Genomic DNA, 14,287 nt, shown 5'->3' with positions numbered 1-14,287 from the left:
CTCAAAGAAGGCTGCCATTTAAATTCATGTACAAGTCAAGGCAGTTAAGAAAATGCTTTTGGTAAAATCATGTATATTTGAAACTACATGAAATGTTAAATATCAAACACATAACAAATTCTGTATATTTTATATGCAGATGAGAAATATCTTTACGATTTCCACTATTAGGGAAATGCTTATCTTCGTTCATATACCTCAGTGTGACATTTTACTGCGTATTTCCCGAGTGAGTTTTTAGACCACTATATGGCAGCGACCACCACCATCCCGCCACCTATGCATGAAAGGTGCACTCGTCTACCACTGCCTATTATGCATCCTAAACACCAAATTCCAAATGTGTGGTGACAGAGGCTTCAGTACTGTAGGACACCACGTCTAAAAGTCTCCCCATCATGGTAAAGTTTGCTGTTTCCCAGACCATTAACCGTATACACTCCACGCTGTACAATCGGGGACGCTGGTGTCCCCTTGATTTCTGTGGGCCATAACGTCTGTTGAACTTATCATCAAGATGTCATTTTTGGCCAGTATATAGAAGAATAGTAGCTTCTTCATTCAACAACCGATGGCAGCACTGTCGTGTCGTAACTAAATTAGTTTTCCCGAGATCGACTGAAAAATATCCAATTGAAGTTCGCATCAGTTTTATATCCTCTCTTTGCTGGAATAATCAACTTTGACCACAATTATATTGGAAATATGGCATCACAACAACAAGGCAGGGGAAGAAGAAGACTGGAACACCAGAAGAAGACCATCCAGTCTGTAGGAGGCGAGTACAAGCAGTAAATTATGCCAAGTCTGATGAGGAGTCTCCAGAAAGAGGGGACATGGATTTGGAGGAAGAAGAGTTGATAAACAATGGCAGGGATTTTGCACCACTGCCCTACACAGATCTTCTCTATATCAGTCAGTTTTTTGGCCTGTCACTTAAAACACATAGTTTGAGCTTCCTCCAAAGACTTCCTATTTGGTTTAGGTCTGGAGACTGGCTAGGCCCTTCCAGAACCTTGATATGCTTTTTATGAAGTCACTTCTTTGTTATTCTAGCTGTCTGCTTCAGGCCATTGTCATGTTGGAAGACCAAGTCGCTGTGCATTTTCAGTAATGTAACTGAGGGAAGGAGGTTATTCCCCAATATCTCACAATACATGGCCTTGTTCATCCTCTCCTTAATACAGTGCAGTCGTCCAGTCCCATTTGCAGAAAAACACCCCCAAAGCATGACGCTACTACACCCATGCTTTACAGTAGGGAAGGTGTTCATCACTCATCATTCTTCTTCCTCCAAAACTATGAGTGGAATTAAGTAAAAAGTTCCATTTGGATCTCATACGACCACATTCCTCCCATGACTTCTTCAGATCATCCAAATGGTCATTGGCCAACTTAAAACAGACCTGGACATGTGCTGGTTTAAGCAGGGGAATCTTCCGTGCCATGCATGATTTTAAACCTTGACATCTTAGTGTATTACCAACAATAACCTTGGAAATGGTGGTCCAAGATCCTTTCAGGTCATTGAACAGGTTCACTTGTGTAGCTATTGGCTGATGGCTCACCATTCTTAGGATCATTGAGAACCTATGAGATAGCTCTTGCATGGAGCCCCAGTCCGAGGGAGATCGACAGTCATGTCTAGCTTCTCCCATTTTCTAATAATTGCTCCAACGGTGGATTTCATATCACTTGGCAATTGCCCTGCAACTCTCTCCAGCCTTAAATAGGTCTACAATTTTGACTCTTGTGTCTTTGGACAGCTCTTTCGGGTGTATGGGGTGGACAGGTGGTTATATGCAGCTAGCCGCCTCAAACAGGACAAAAAGTCAGACTCAAAAAGCCCACCTCCACTCCACTTATTTAGGGGAATAGGGGAATAAGTGGAGTGGAGGTGGACTTTTTAAAGGCAACTAACAGGTCTTTGAGGCTCACAATTCTAGCTAATAAACAGGTGTTCAAAAACTTAATTGCAGCAGTAAAATTCAAATAAATTTCTAAACAAATCATACACTGTGATTTCTGTATTTTTTTAGATTGTCTCTCACATTGGACAAGCACCTACAATGAAAAACCCGCCCATCATTTCTAAGTGGGAGTATTGCAAAATCGCATGGTGTTCACATATTTATTTTCCTCACTGTAAAATTAAAATATAATAATGTAATCGCATAATCTATCAATGAATATTTAGGTTTCTAATAGATTTTAGCAGTTTAGCAAAATCGCAGCGTGTTCAAATACTTATTTTCCTCACTGTATATGATTCTCGTGTGATTTTGAAAATACAGTGTGAAAATGGCTCTTTGTAAACAATAGAGTATATATTTCTTTCATTTTTTCAGATAGACCACTTGCCAGGGGCAAAAATCCACACAGGGGCAGGGTGAGAGGTAGAGCGAGAGGCATGAACAGACCAAGCCCAGTACATTTCTGTCTTTAAGAGAATAAAGTAATGGAACTATGAGTTTCATGTCATTAAAAATACATCAAATATGTTTTTTCCAAGTTTCATGACAATAATGTCTGTTGTTTGCAAACTATAGTCAAAAAGTGAGATTTTTGGAATGTAAATTACCGTCTTCATTTGCTCAACCTCTTATGAACTAATTATCTATTGTCAAAACCTTACTGAGATTTTTAGTTTATTAATAATCAAGAAATGTGTGCGATATTCCATATTTGGCATTTGAAATTCTTCAACTTTAACTGGTTATGACACTTTCAAAAATGAGGAAAAAGTTCATTACATGATCCTTTGATGATTTAGGAATACAAATATGTACAAGACATGTTAGAACTGTTTCTTTAGTTTATAATTTCACAAAAAATGCTCAGAGTGTATAGGGTTAACCATAACAATATTTAAACAAAAAACCCACTACGATGTGTCAAGCCCATAATGCATAGGTCAATAGACAGGGTTCGTACACCTTTGTCATGTCCAAATTCAAGCACTTTTTAAGGACATTCAAGACCCAATTTTCCAGTTTTTCCATTAACTTTTAAACGTTATCCCAATGTTTGGGGTTTTCTTTTACAATGAGGCAAAAATAAAATATGGTACCTACTCACAAGTACGCAAACATCTTCGAAAATGTTCCACGACCCTGGAAAGTCGCGAAATATAGTTTGAAAGGTGCTGATTCTGAACCCCCCTATGAGGGTGAGTTCCCAGCGTCAGTGAGCGTTTTGTGGAAAACTCTGAGCCCGTCCTATAGCAGAGATGCTGGCATAATGAAAACATGCTGTTCGGTGGACACATACGTCACAGCCGAGGAAACCTTGATGAATACACTTTCTTGGGAGTTTGGGACACTCGAAAAATGGCTCTACGTTCGTGCTGAACTGTAATTCTCAACAACAGCAAGAAAAAAAACTTCAATTCATTGGTTTCGGATCTGTCCATTGTTTTGATTTATCGGTCCCACCGCGGCTTTTCGGATCAGTCTATTTCGCAGAATCGACGGCCTGATCGCGACTGGAACATTGCCATGGGATCGGTCTAATTCCTGGATCTTCGAGTGAGTAAAAAACGCAGATTTGGATTACTATTGCAATCTTTATTGTTGACTATTCTTCATGGGAGTTTTCCCCAAATCATACTAAATAATTAAAGCACTATGGCACGCTACAGTGACGACAGTGACTGACGTGGACCTTACAACAATGTTGGAGTTTGTCAGGGAACACGGGTTTGCGTACTGCTGAGCTCCCCAGTGAAGAGTGGTCAAGGTGGAAATATTTTTTGTGAATAAATGTGCATAAGTGGAAGCTTTTCCCCTTTTTGGTACTTTTATACACGTATCCTAGCTACCACGCGTTACAATGTACAAGACATGGATTACACAAGGTGTGCTCTTTGGCCTGTACTGTAAGCACACGACAGCTCTGGATGCTAACAATCTACATAATTATATTGGGATGTTTGAAAACGCAATATGCTTACCTTGAATATCTGCTAATAAAACCGGAGTTCCCAACACTCTCGCTCCCAACCCGAGTTCCCAATAGTACTCTGTCGCTCTGTTGCCATTGAGACAGCGAGTGCATCACCAGTTTTGCCCAATTTTTGTCTGATCAGGTATTTGCTGCACGCATTTTTCCCTGAAGCTCGTCTTGTGAACGAACGACAGTGCTGTCCTGCTCTTCACTTTTCAGATCTGGTTCAAATAGGAAGGGTAGAGCTGACGACATGTTGGGAAAGCTAACTATTGACACGCTGGAATTTCGGCATCGGGGCCAGTGACGTCACGCACTGCGACGTAACAAGAATGGCGACCTATCACTTGAAATAATTTTACAAACTTTATTAAAACAAAAACATTAAGAGGGGTTTTAATATCAAATTATGATAACTCATACTAAAATTTATCTTATACGAATTACTTGTCTTAAAAATAGTGGATCCCTTTAAATGTACTGTACTCTTGGGAGTGATGATGCAACATTAAGGGAAAGCAACCTCAGAATGAGCATGTAGCAGCGATAAAGCATTTTCTTTCATTTAATTTATATTTTTCGACAGGGTGCTGAGGAATATTGTATGCAAAACACTTCCAAGTATTTCCAATGACTTTATGCAAAATTCAGCATTTTTCAAACCTGCAAAATGCGACAGTAACATCCAAGCATTTTATAGGATTTCTAGTAACTGTATGAACCCTGTATAGAAAATGTATGCAAGGGTGAATTTTGTTGATGTAGGCCAATCTACACTTGGCCACAATGATTGCCTTGATGTAAACCTTCCCCCCAAGCTCTGTTTGGACTCACCTGTCTGATGGCGCATAGCAGCTTTCCATAGCAGAACACGATCACCAACAGTGGAACAATGAGGCAGAAGATAAACAGACAAATGATGTAAGATATGTTATTTGCAGTCTTGGCTTTCCAGTTCACTGAACAGGTGGTCCCTGGACCTTCTGGACCATAGCGGCTCCAGCCAAAAAGTGGAGGCAGAGTCCAGATGAGGGAATACACCCAAGAGAGGGAGATGCCCAGGCAGATCTTGCAGTAGTTAGATGAGTCCGCTTCAGTGGGGGTCATCATGGTGCTGTAGCGCTCATAGGAGAGGACAGCCAAAGAGATGAGGGACACAATGCCTACAATGACATAATATATAGATCCATCATAGAAACCACTATTGACAAAAAATGAAATATTTACATTGGAATGAAAAAATATGATTATTTTTGGAATTTCTCACATTTCTGCATAAAATCACCATCGAATGTGATCTGATCCTTATCATAATCTCACAGATGTAAAAAAAAAAGTGTCTGCTTTAACTAAAACCATCCAAACATTTATCGGTTTTCATAGTTTAATGACGATAGCATGCAAACAGTAGCCACGTTTACATGCTGACTTTTATTCATACCGATTCAAATCATTCCGAATGGAAATTTCACATCAGCTGTTTACATGTCACTTCATCTATTCCGATCCAGCGTTTACATGTGTCTGCCTTTATTCCGAAAGGACGTTTGACAACTGCCGTCTGACATGCGCAAATTAATCAAAACAAAGCGTCACGTTGCAAAACATGGAGATCGATCGTCAGATCAGCTGCTGTTTTAACTTTTCGAGAGGAAACAAAACTTCAGAATGATACGCCGTTCATTTAAAAAGTTGTGTGGGTGCGCTGTGCGTGTGCTTGGAAGCCATGTTGCAAGTGACGTTACTTACGTCACCAAGTAACGTCACCACGTCAGTACAGAGCATGCGCAGAAAGAACGCAACCAGACACCATTCCGCTTCCCTGTTTACATGATATAATTTTACTTCTAATCGGTTTGGGAAAAGGAATATTCCACCCCTGTGAATCGGAATGAAATTCCATTCGGTTTGGGCCTGTTCATTCCGAATGAGGTGTTTATATGGAACACATTTATTCGGTTTGAACAAATATTCCGATTGTATTTGGAATATTTGGCTCCATGTAAACGTGGCAACTGATGAGTGGTTTAAAGCTGCCCTGCCCAATATAAAACACACAGGTTTTTTTTTTTTTTTTTTTTTTTTTTTTGCTGTATTGGAGTGATTGCAGATGTGATTATGGAATTGGAATAGGATTATTTGCATTAAATTTATGTTTTGCACCAATTTGCTGCATTTTATATTAAATATGCCGAAACAAAAAAAAATATTCATGTTACTTAAGGAAACAGATTTTCTTCGTGATTACTGGGATCAATAACTGACGCGCTGACCTGAGCCACTAGTTTTGATAGTGTGGCCAGTGAATTTCAAAAGGGGCCAGTGGCGAATTTCCCCTTATTGTCTACCCCTGACATAACAAGCCCAAGAAAGGGAAAATACTCTTCACTCAAATGCCACACCGAATACTCATTGCGGTAGTGAGGGCTACCTGTTTGCGGTTAAATTTTGAGTTTTGAGACAGTTTTGCATGCTAGTAAATGATTAACTCTCTCAAAATCTTCTCCACAAGTGTAGAAAAAAAACCGCCGCTGCCAGCCAGCTCAGCACCAAGCGCTTATAAGTGAAATGAATTGAAAATGTAAAACCTAAACGGTTCAATACATCAGCATGAACCGTTACACACTTAGTGATCAGTGTATCGAGTTGTATGTGCTGGTATGTGTAAATACAACTGTCTGTTGTTAAAATGTTAAAATCATCTTACTTTTAATATATGTGGAAAATATTTAACAGAGGGTGACAGGTTATTTCTACATACACTATATAATGATAAAAACAATGAAAATTATGTGATATTTGGAAAAGCGGAGTATTTCTTTAAATACTGCCCAAAAGGGTCACTTTTACTATTTACACAAGTTCTATCGTTTACATTTTTCAAAATAAAGCGTCAAGTATTTTTCCTTCCTTCTTTATTACCAAAAATTAACCGAATCCAGATCTTCAAGAAACCAAACTGAACTGAAAGTATTTTAGTGTTGCGTTAAAACCCAAGTAAACATTGCGCCATATGACGATATGTTACAGTCACACTTCACATACGTAGATGTCACTGCGCGCCAGAGGTTTTTCAGCAATATGAAATAAAAATTCATTTTTAAAAAATTAGCTCTAAAATAAAATTCAAATTGGGTATCACGCATTGGGGGCAAGACACACGGGAGGGATGTTGCTTGCATTCAATACATCTTCTATGGAACGAGCGTGATGAGGCGAAAATTGCCAACGTTCTCGCGGTGAAGCGACACTCGATGTTCTTGCATGTGAAATTTTGATCTTGTGCACATATACGTGGCACACCCAGACCAGTGACGCGATATAGACAAGTTTCCTAAGTAAAACAAGAGCGCAGCCGTCTTTGACGGTTTCTGCTACGGACTTCCAGTTTAGACAAAACAACATGAAGTGCGGCGGAAGTAAGAAGTGTGTAGACACAGGTAAACTGCAAAATCAAACCAGAGGAATCCATGGAATCTCCAAAAAAGGTTCAGCATGACGTAGACGAGGCTCTAGGACTTTTGTGCTGTGCATGGTTTTGTAAACTCCTAGAAGCACCTATATATAGGGTTGGAAGTGGAATGTTTTGATCAGCGACCATCTACAAAGCGCCAGTGTGGATCTACCTTGCCATACGCCTTAAAGGGCAACTGAAGAGCTTTTCGGATTTCGCTCTTAAGTGTTTTACTCAGTTGAATTGTATTAAATGCATCATTCGCTGTCTCACAAAGTCACATTAAAAAAAAATATATATATTTGACCGCGTAGTTTTTGAGTTATGGCCATAGCAACACCATAGCAACGAGGGACACACCGTCCTGCCGACCGCTACCTCATGACGTAACTTCCAGGAAGCCTCGCCACCACTCTGAACACGGAAATATAGCACCACGCTATCCCCGCCATATATTGCAAACATTTTCTGGGTTTTACTCGCGGGATTCGTCATGCCATCTCGATGTGTAGCGATGAATTGTTCACAGGAAGACTCGAGACTCTAGGAGTGGTCAAAAAAAAACTTCTCCTGCAAAGGTTTGGACCGTTTTTGTGAGTATGCATACAGGTCCCCAATCAGCTCATTGTTTTCCTCATTTCAGCGACGACAGCTTTGAAAACCTACAACAATGCCTCCTTGGTTTTACAAAGACTTAAGTAGAACATTACTAGGTTTTTTTGATTAACGAGGGGCACTCCTACTCCCTGTTTGTTGAAGTGCGACATTTTTTTGTTGTTGCTGTTAGCCTGTCATAAGTAGATAGGTTGGCTGACATGTCGTCTACTCATGTCATTTTATTACTATATCAATAGGTATTATGTAAATTCAAATGTCCCCAGCACCAAATACAGTGGGGAGAACAAGTATTTGATACACTGCCAATGGGAAAACCCACTGGCAGTGTATCAAATACTTGTTCTCCCCACTGTAGGTCCTTGGCTCGTTGTTTTTTGGCCTGTCACAGGGTAGATATAAAGCCTATAACAACAAAACAATCCACCTGTCAGGCCCTAATGTATCAAATACATCTCAATAAAACAATAACTTGTTATACTTCAACATCAAGGTCTGCCTATTTGAAGAGGGAACAATAGCATCAAATAGATGCTGCTTTGACTGGGGCATTATTATTTGATCACCAAGAAATTATTATTAAATTAAAATTAGGATTCATCCAATATTTTCATGCTGCTGTGATTTTTTTTTTCTTTTCTCCAGGAAACCAAACAAAAAATTAAGTGGCGGAAACCCTCCACACAATGAAAAAAGCGTTGCAAGTCAGTCGCCACCCAGTTTCCCAAAATCAAGAGAGAGTGGGTCAAGTCCTATGATGACCCAAGTGATGCGGTGTCCAGCGATGACAACTGAAGAGATCCTATGAGACCTGCCAGACGCTGAATTTCTTCCATCTGCGACATCAGATGACGATGACTTAGGAGAAATAAATGTAGCAAATTTTGATGACATGAAATCATAAACTAGTCATATATACAGTACACATTTTTAAAAGAAAAATCTAGTCTCATATAAATACATATTTCCCACTGCCATTATCATTTTTCAATGTTGCGCTAGTCCGTTGCTATCCTAACTTTGTTTTGCTTACTAAATTTATGTTCTTTGATGTGTGCCATTGTGTGCTTGGGATAGCTCATATGTTGTGTCACAATCTGACAGCGAAAGCTGATGCTGATTCAACATAAATCTGGTATCATTTATTATTGTGGCCTATTGAATATTTTTTCAGAATGTAATATAATTACAATATATTATATACCAATAGAATACATTAAACAGTCAACAAAATGTGTCAATGTTGTTTACAATTTATGGTTTTATTTTTTTAATGTAGTTCATGCCACTGTCAGTGCTTCAGCCTCCTCAAGTTTGGCTCTCACGTCTGGGATCTCCTGACGACACAGGCATAATGTTGGAAGGGTAATTACTTGACGGTTTACAGCAACACCTGGAAAATAAAATCGTTTTGTCATTTATTTTGAAAAATCAATAACATATCATTCATTTAGCCACATTTGGGCTAGCTTTACCATATTTAGATCGGTAGAAGCTGTCCCATTACCTTATATCCAGTTTTAGCTATGTGGAGAGCATGGAAAAATATGTAATCGCATTCTCTCTAATAAAAAAATCACGATGCTGGATTTAGGCTTACCACTCACTCTCCCGTTTGTGAAGTGTCGAGCTGTCAAATGGCGTCATGACGCTATCTGCTGTGTCAAGTAAATTGCCGTCATCTGATGCCTCAGGTTCAAACATGTAGGGATTAATTGTAGTTCATCTTTCCTGGGAGCCTTTGCCATCGGTAGCGTCACGAAAGAGCGATCCTGAATGGTTACCTTTGGTGGAAATATCACTGACATCGTTGTTGCTGCTATGCTGGCTGTGGGTAGTCTTCTGTTGCCTACGTCACACTTCCGGGTTTGTGAAGGGACCATTAACGGAGTGCAAAAAAACTAAAAAAAAAAAAAAACGCAAATTATCCTTACAATTACGTGTTGATAATATCATGGTTGTTTTGACGAACTCGTCCAAAGTTTATATTCGTAAAATTACACCAAAATCCGGAAAGGTCTTCAGTTGCCCTTTAATTCAAAACCAGCTGCAGACAATAATGCATGTGCATGAGCCATTTGTATTGAAGCAGTACACATTGTCTTTGATTTATACCTGAGCTGAAAAATATATTTCTGCAAAATGCTATGGTTTATTCTGTTAAAGATTGAATGTAGTTTAAAACTGCTGACACAGAATGGGGACTTGAGTATTTTATTTAATGTGTTGAACTGTTAACTTGATACTGAAATAGTAGTTTATTTAAGCCTGAAAGATTTTTGTACTATTTTTGCAACTAATGTATGAAACATTAAAAGCAGCTAATTGGTGGGGGAGTGGGTTTGTGCATCAATTAGATTTATAATTGAATTACAGCCTCTGAATCGTAATCGAATCCTGAGGTGCCCCAAGATTCCCATGTATGATATGTAATTAAATAGTAGAGAATGAGCTATTGATGTGGTCGGGGTTTCACAAACCCATAATAAAAGCCAAACGAATTTTGAGAAAAAATAATCAGTCAAATCAAGTCCACCTGTCTCTCTGCTTCTGTTGAGTAAAGACTCCTTGTGTTTGTTATTTTTAATGCCACATTACCGTGCGCGATCAGTTACAAGACCTTTTGTAATACTACATTTTCAGGCCCATGTCCACATGTCTCTGTCTGTTGCCTGGACAACCCTTTTTTCGCCATTTTTAGGATGGAGATTTCTTTAGGGACTTAGGCAGCTTATAGAGCAGGGGTGGGCAAACTATTCCACAAAGGGCCGCTGTGGGTTCAGGTTTTTGTTCATACCCATCATGAGGACAGCCTTTCACCAATCTAATTTCTTACAAGTGGAATCGGTGATTGCAGTCAGGTGCTTCTTGTTTCTGCTGAAACCTCACTGGTTAAACTGTCTGTGCTGTATCAGTTGGAACAAAGACCAGGACCCACTGTGGCCCCCGAGGACCGGTTTGCCCACCCCTATTTTAGAGCCACGAAATTTGGCACACTTGGATGAATTGGCCCAATTAAAAAAATCATTTTGTTTTTGAATAAGGGCGTGGCTGCACAACTCCGTAGCACCGCCTTTTTGTAGGACCCTCTTCAGTTGGGTTTTTTTCCCCGTGGTGTGTGAATGTATTTATCAACTCAGAATACACAAAAACATCTCTGTCAGCCATGCCCACAAAACAAAAGAAGTGAGTTTCAAGCATATTAGTTTCTCATGAGATGATGAGAGGGGGGACAATCTGCCACCATACCGAGCTGTGTGCCATCCAGGTTGCGTGACGTCTGAGTTGCGCCAAACTGCGAGAGCCCGTTCAGTCCTGCATGCAGGCACTATTTTAATTTATACTCAACACTGTGAGGGTCAAATGCAATGACATTTCGTTCTATATTCACTTGTACATACAGAATGACAAATCTGTCTGTCTGTCTCTGTCCGTCCGTCTATCTATCGGCTCATGCAGGTCTAGTGTGTATGTGTGTTTTAAGCAATTTACATGTTCTGTTTTTTATGCCAAAATCCACTGTTCGAGGCTATGTACTGTCGTATCAAACAGACTCTTTGCTCTAACTTCACATCATCTCAAATAAAATGGATAAATGGCTACATCTAAATGTAATTACCCTAACTCAAGCACGTTATGATGACATGAAGGAATGAGCTTTATTCTGTCCTAGCTGTGACTCTCCCTTACATTGCAATCTTATGTATCTGTTTGTAAGAATCAGGCTGTGGCTCTGATCTCTGATACGGTGTATCCGGGAAAAGAGAGACAGAATAAAAATCACGGGATTGAGTTATGCCCCATGTTTTTCCAATGCAAAAACAAAGCCTGGCTCCGATCATCTTCTTCACGTTTCAGTCTTTAACAGTCCTGGTTAATCAGACGTGTTTCTCTCTTTTAACCTTTGACGACGTGTCGGTCTTTGTTTTCTCGCCATGCTCAGACCGGTTTTCACCGTCATAACAAATTAACCACACTCGCGTCTGAGTGATGCCCGTATTGATATGCGTACACTCGCTTCTGGATGTGTGCATGCTCATCCATCTTTATGCTCACCTTATAGATATCTGGGCATGTACGTGTACTTATATGTGTGCATGAAAGCAATCTAACTTCGGTATGCAGCAAGTGGGCTTGGCACTGCAAGGTTAATCCAGCTACTGTGTGCAGAATCCACTTGAGGCAGGAGCAAGAGACCAACAGCATGCGCAGACACACAGCACTGATGAAATTGAAAAAAAGGAAAAACGACTCCTCTGGAAGTCCACATTATCTGAGCTGGCCAGCAAGGGTGATTGGGTCAAATGTAGTAGTATACACTAAATGACACGGGAAAATGACACAATAGGAATTTATTCAGGCACACATACTGCACATACCCTCATGTGTTTATGCCCCATAATGAAATAAGAGCTGTGGAAGTTTAGAAAACCAAACTGAATGAAGATGATGCTTTGAGTGTAATGCAGAGGATTGCAAACAAATCCTCTTGAGACTGGAAGAAACTAATCAAGATGACAACCCAGCAGTGCGCTTGAAATGTATGCATAATTTCAAGCTACAATGATCCTCTCAAAAGCTTTATTGAAATTTGCGGACTTTGACTTCATCAAACCCAAAGCCAACATGTTACGTCTAAATGTATTCATTCCTAATGCGCTGGGATGTCCTTATTTTTTTTCTCTTTTATGAGCCCATTAGGGGATAACTCATCTGTAACCAATGCAAGTTCTAATAATGACTCAGAGTTGTCTGTGTTTCAATTCAGATACTCTCACTCCAATGCTCTTCATTCTCTCAGCGGTTGGACTCATCAGATTGTAATAAATGGGTGCTTCAATGTTTAATTTTAACATAACGCTTGAATTGATTTTTTTTTTTTTTCTTTTTTCCATACCCACATACTGATATGCTGGTTAGCTCACTTTGTTACACGCGTTTGTTATGGGTCACTCCTCTTCACCTGTACATCCTCCTCCCTCTCGTCACTGACTTTACTCTGTACACCAGTCACGAACTACACACCTGCCTCCATGCTGCAATCAACTGCCTACCACTATGGCCATGTCTACACATAGCAGGGTATTTGGCAAAAAGAAGAACTTCCTCTACGGTTTGGCCTATCATCCACACATCCACGCCCATTTAAATGAGAGTTCTTGAAAACTCCACCGAGAGTGAAGATGTGCGAATTCTGTGTGTGTGGCGCCATCATGTGGACACTGATAACCAAAACTTTAAAGAGTAAATTCAGGATTTTTGACATTAGGCTTAATCTTCGAGTTAGCAGGGGTTTAGTTAGTTGGTGGAGTTGATTTCAACAAATTCGTTTGCAAGTTATTGGTTAGTTTCAGGGCACCGGCGTGGCTAAGCTAGCGCTAGTCAATGGCACCATTATAGCATGCCAATAAAAAAAGATACAGATCTACGAACAGATCCAACGCAGTCAAATAAATTCAAAACACAGATCATGGTTTCAAAACACCCATGCGGCCAAAAAAATGTCACACCAAACTGCCGTAATTCATTTCATTCTGCAGGACTATTTTTTTTAGATGCGTAATACGACCCCAATAAAGAGGAGTGCTTCAGTCACTCGTTCTCACGCTGCATTCGAGTAAGAAAAGAAGTCGGACTTATCCCGCTCGGAGGGTACCAGTTGTGACCTTAAAGCATTCCAAGCGAATGTAAACAGCAAAGATGGCTGATCGCCACAAGTTGTTTTTTATTTTGGCCTTCAGAAGACATTTTGACCTCCAGCAAACCTGAGCTCTCATAAGCGATCAAATAGTGGAGGTGTACTAATGATATTTTTTCAGATCAGAGGTTGGAAACTCTCTTCCCACCTTCCTCGAATGCAGCATCAGTCTGCTGAATTAACTGACGACCGTCAACATGGTGAAATGTGCATTTAGAGGCTGTAGAAACATACAGAAGAAACGGGCAAAGGAAAGTTTCCACAAATTCCCTATGAAGAACGAGGAAAAATATAAACTGGTAACCTGCTGCTGGCTACGACATTAAAAATCAGCGGTGAGAAAAAACAGATACGATATCACTCCGCCCTGCTCATCTGAATAATGTTTTCCTTTTACAAAATAACATAAATAACAAGACAAATAGAGCTTTTGATAGCAGAGTAACAATTTCTTTACACTTAATTAACTGAGAGATGACGCTGTTGTGGCCGCGACAGCGGAGGAAACTTTTCCTTCATCGCCGCCTGTCTCTGCTCGGCGAGCAACACGGACTCAACGGCATCATCCGCTGCAC

The 14,287-nt window shown here is 40.0% G+C and overlaps 1 protein-coding gene across 1 annotated transcript in view; it reads right to left on the bottom strand.

Moving 5' to 3' along the window:
- LOC130929945 (vertebrate ancient opsin-like) overlaps positions 1–14,287 on the bottom strand; it is a 154,582-nt gene that overhangs the window by 124,138 nt on the left and 16,157 nt on the right. The window contains exon 2 of the mRNA XM_057857582.1: positions 4,780–5,108. Within this exon, the coding sequence (XP_057713565.1) occupies positions 4,780–5,108 (329 nt within the window). The remainder of the gene's footprint in view (positions 1–4,779; positions 5,109–14,287) is intronic.

Source organism: Corythoichthys intestinalis, chromosome 14 (assembly GCF_030265065.1).
Source record: "Corythoichthys intestinalis isolate RoL2023-P3 chromosome 14, ASM3026506v1, whole genome shotgun sequence".
Classification (NCBI taxonomy): domain Eukaryota; kingdom Metazoa; phylum Chordata; class Actinopteri; order Syngnathiformes; family Syngnathidae; genus Corythoichthys; species Corythoichthys intestinalis.
This window is presented reverse-complemented; position numbering and strand designations above follow the sequence as displayed.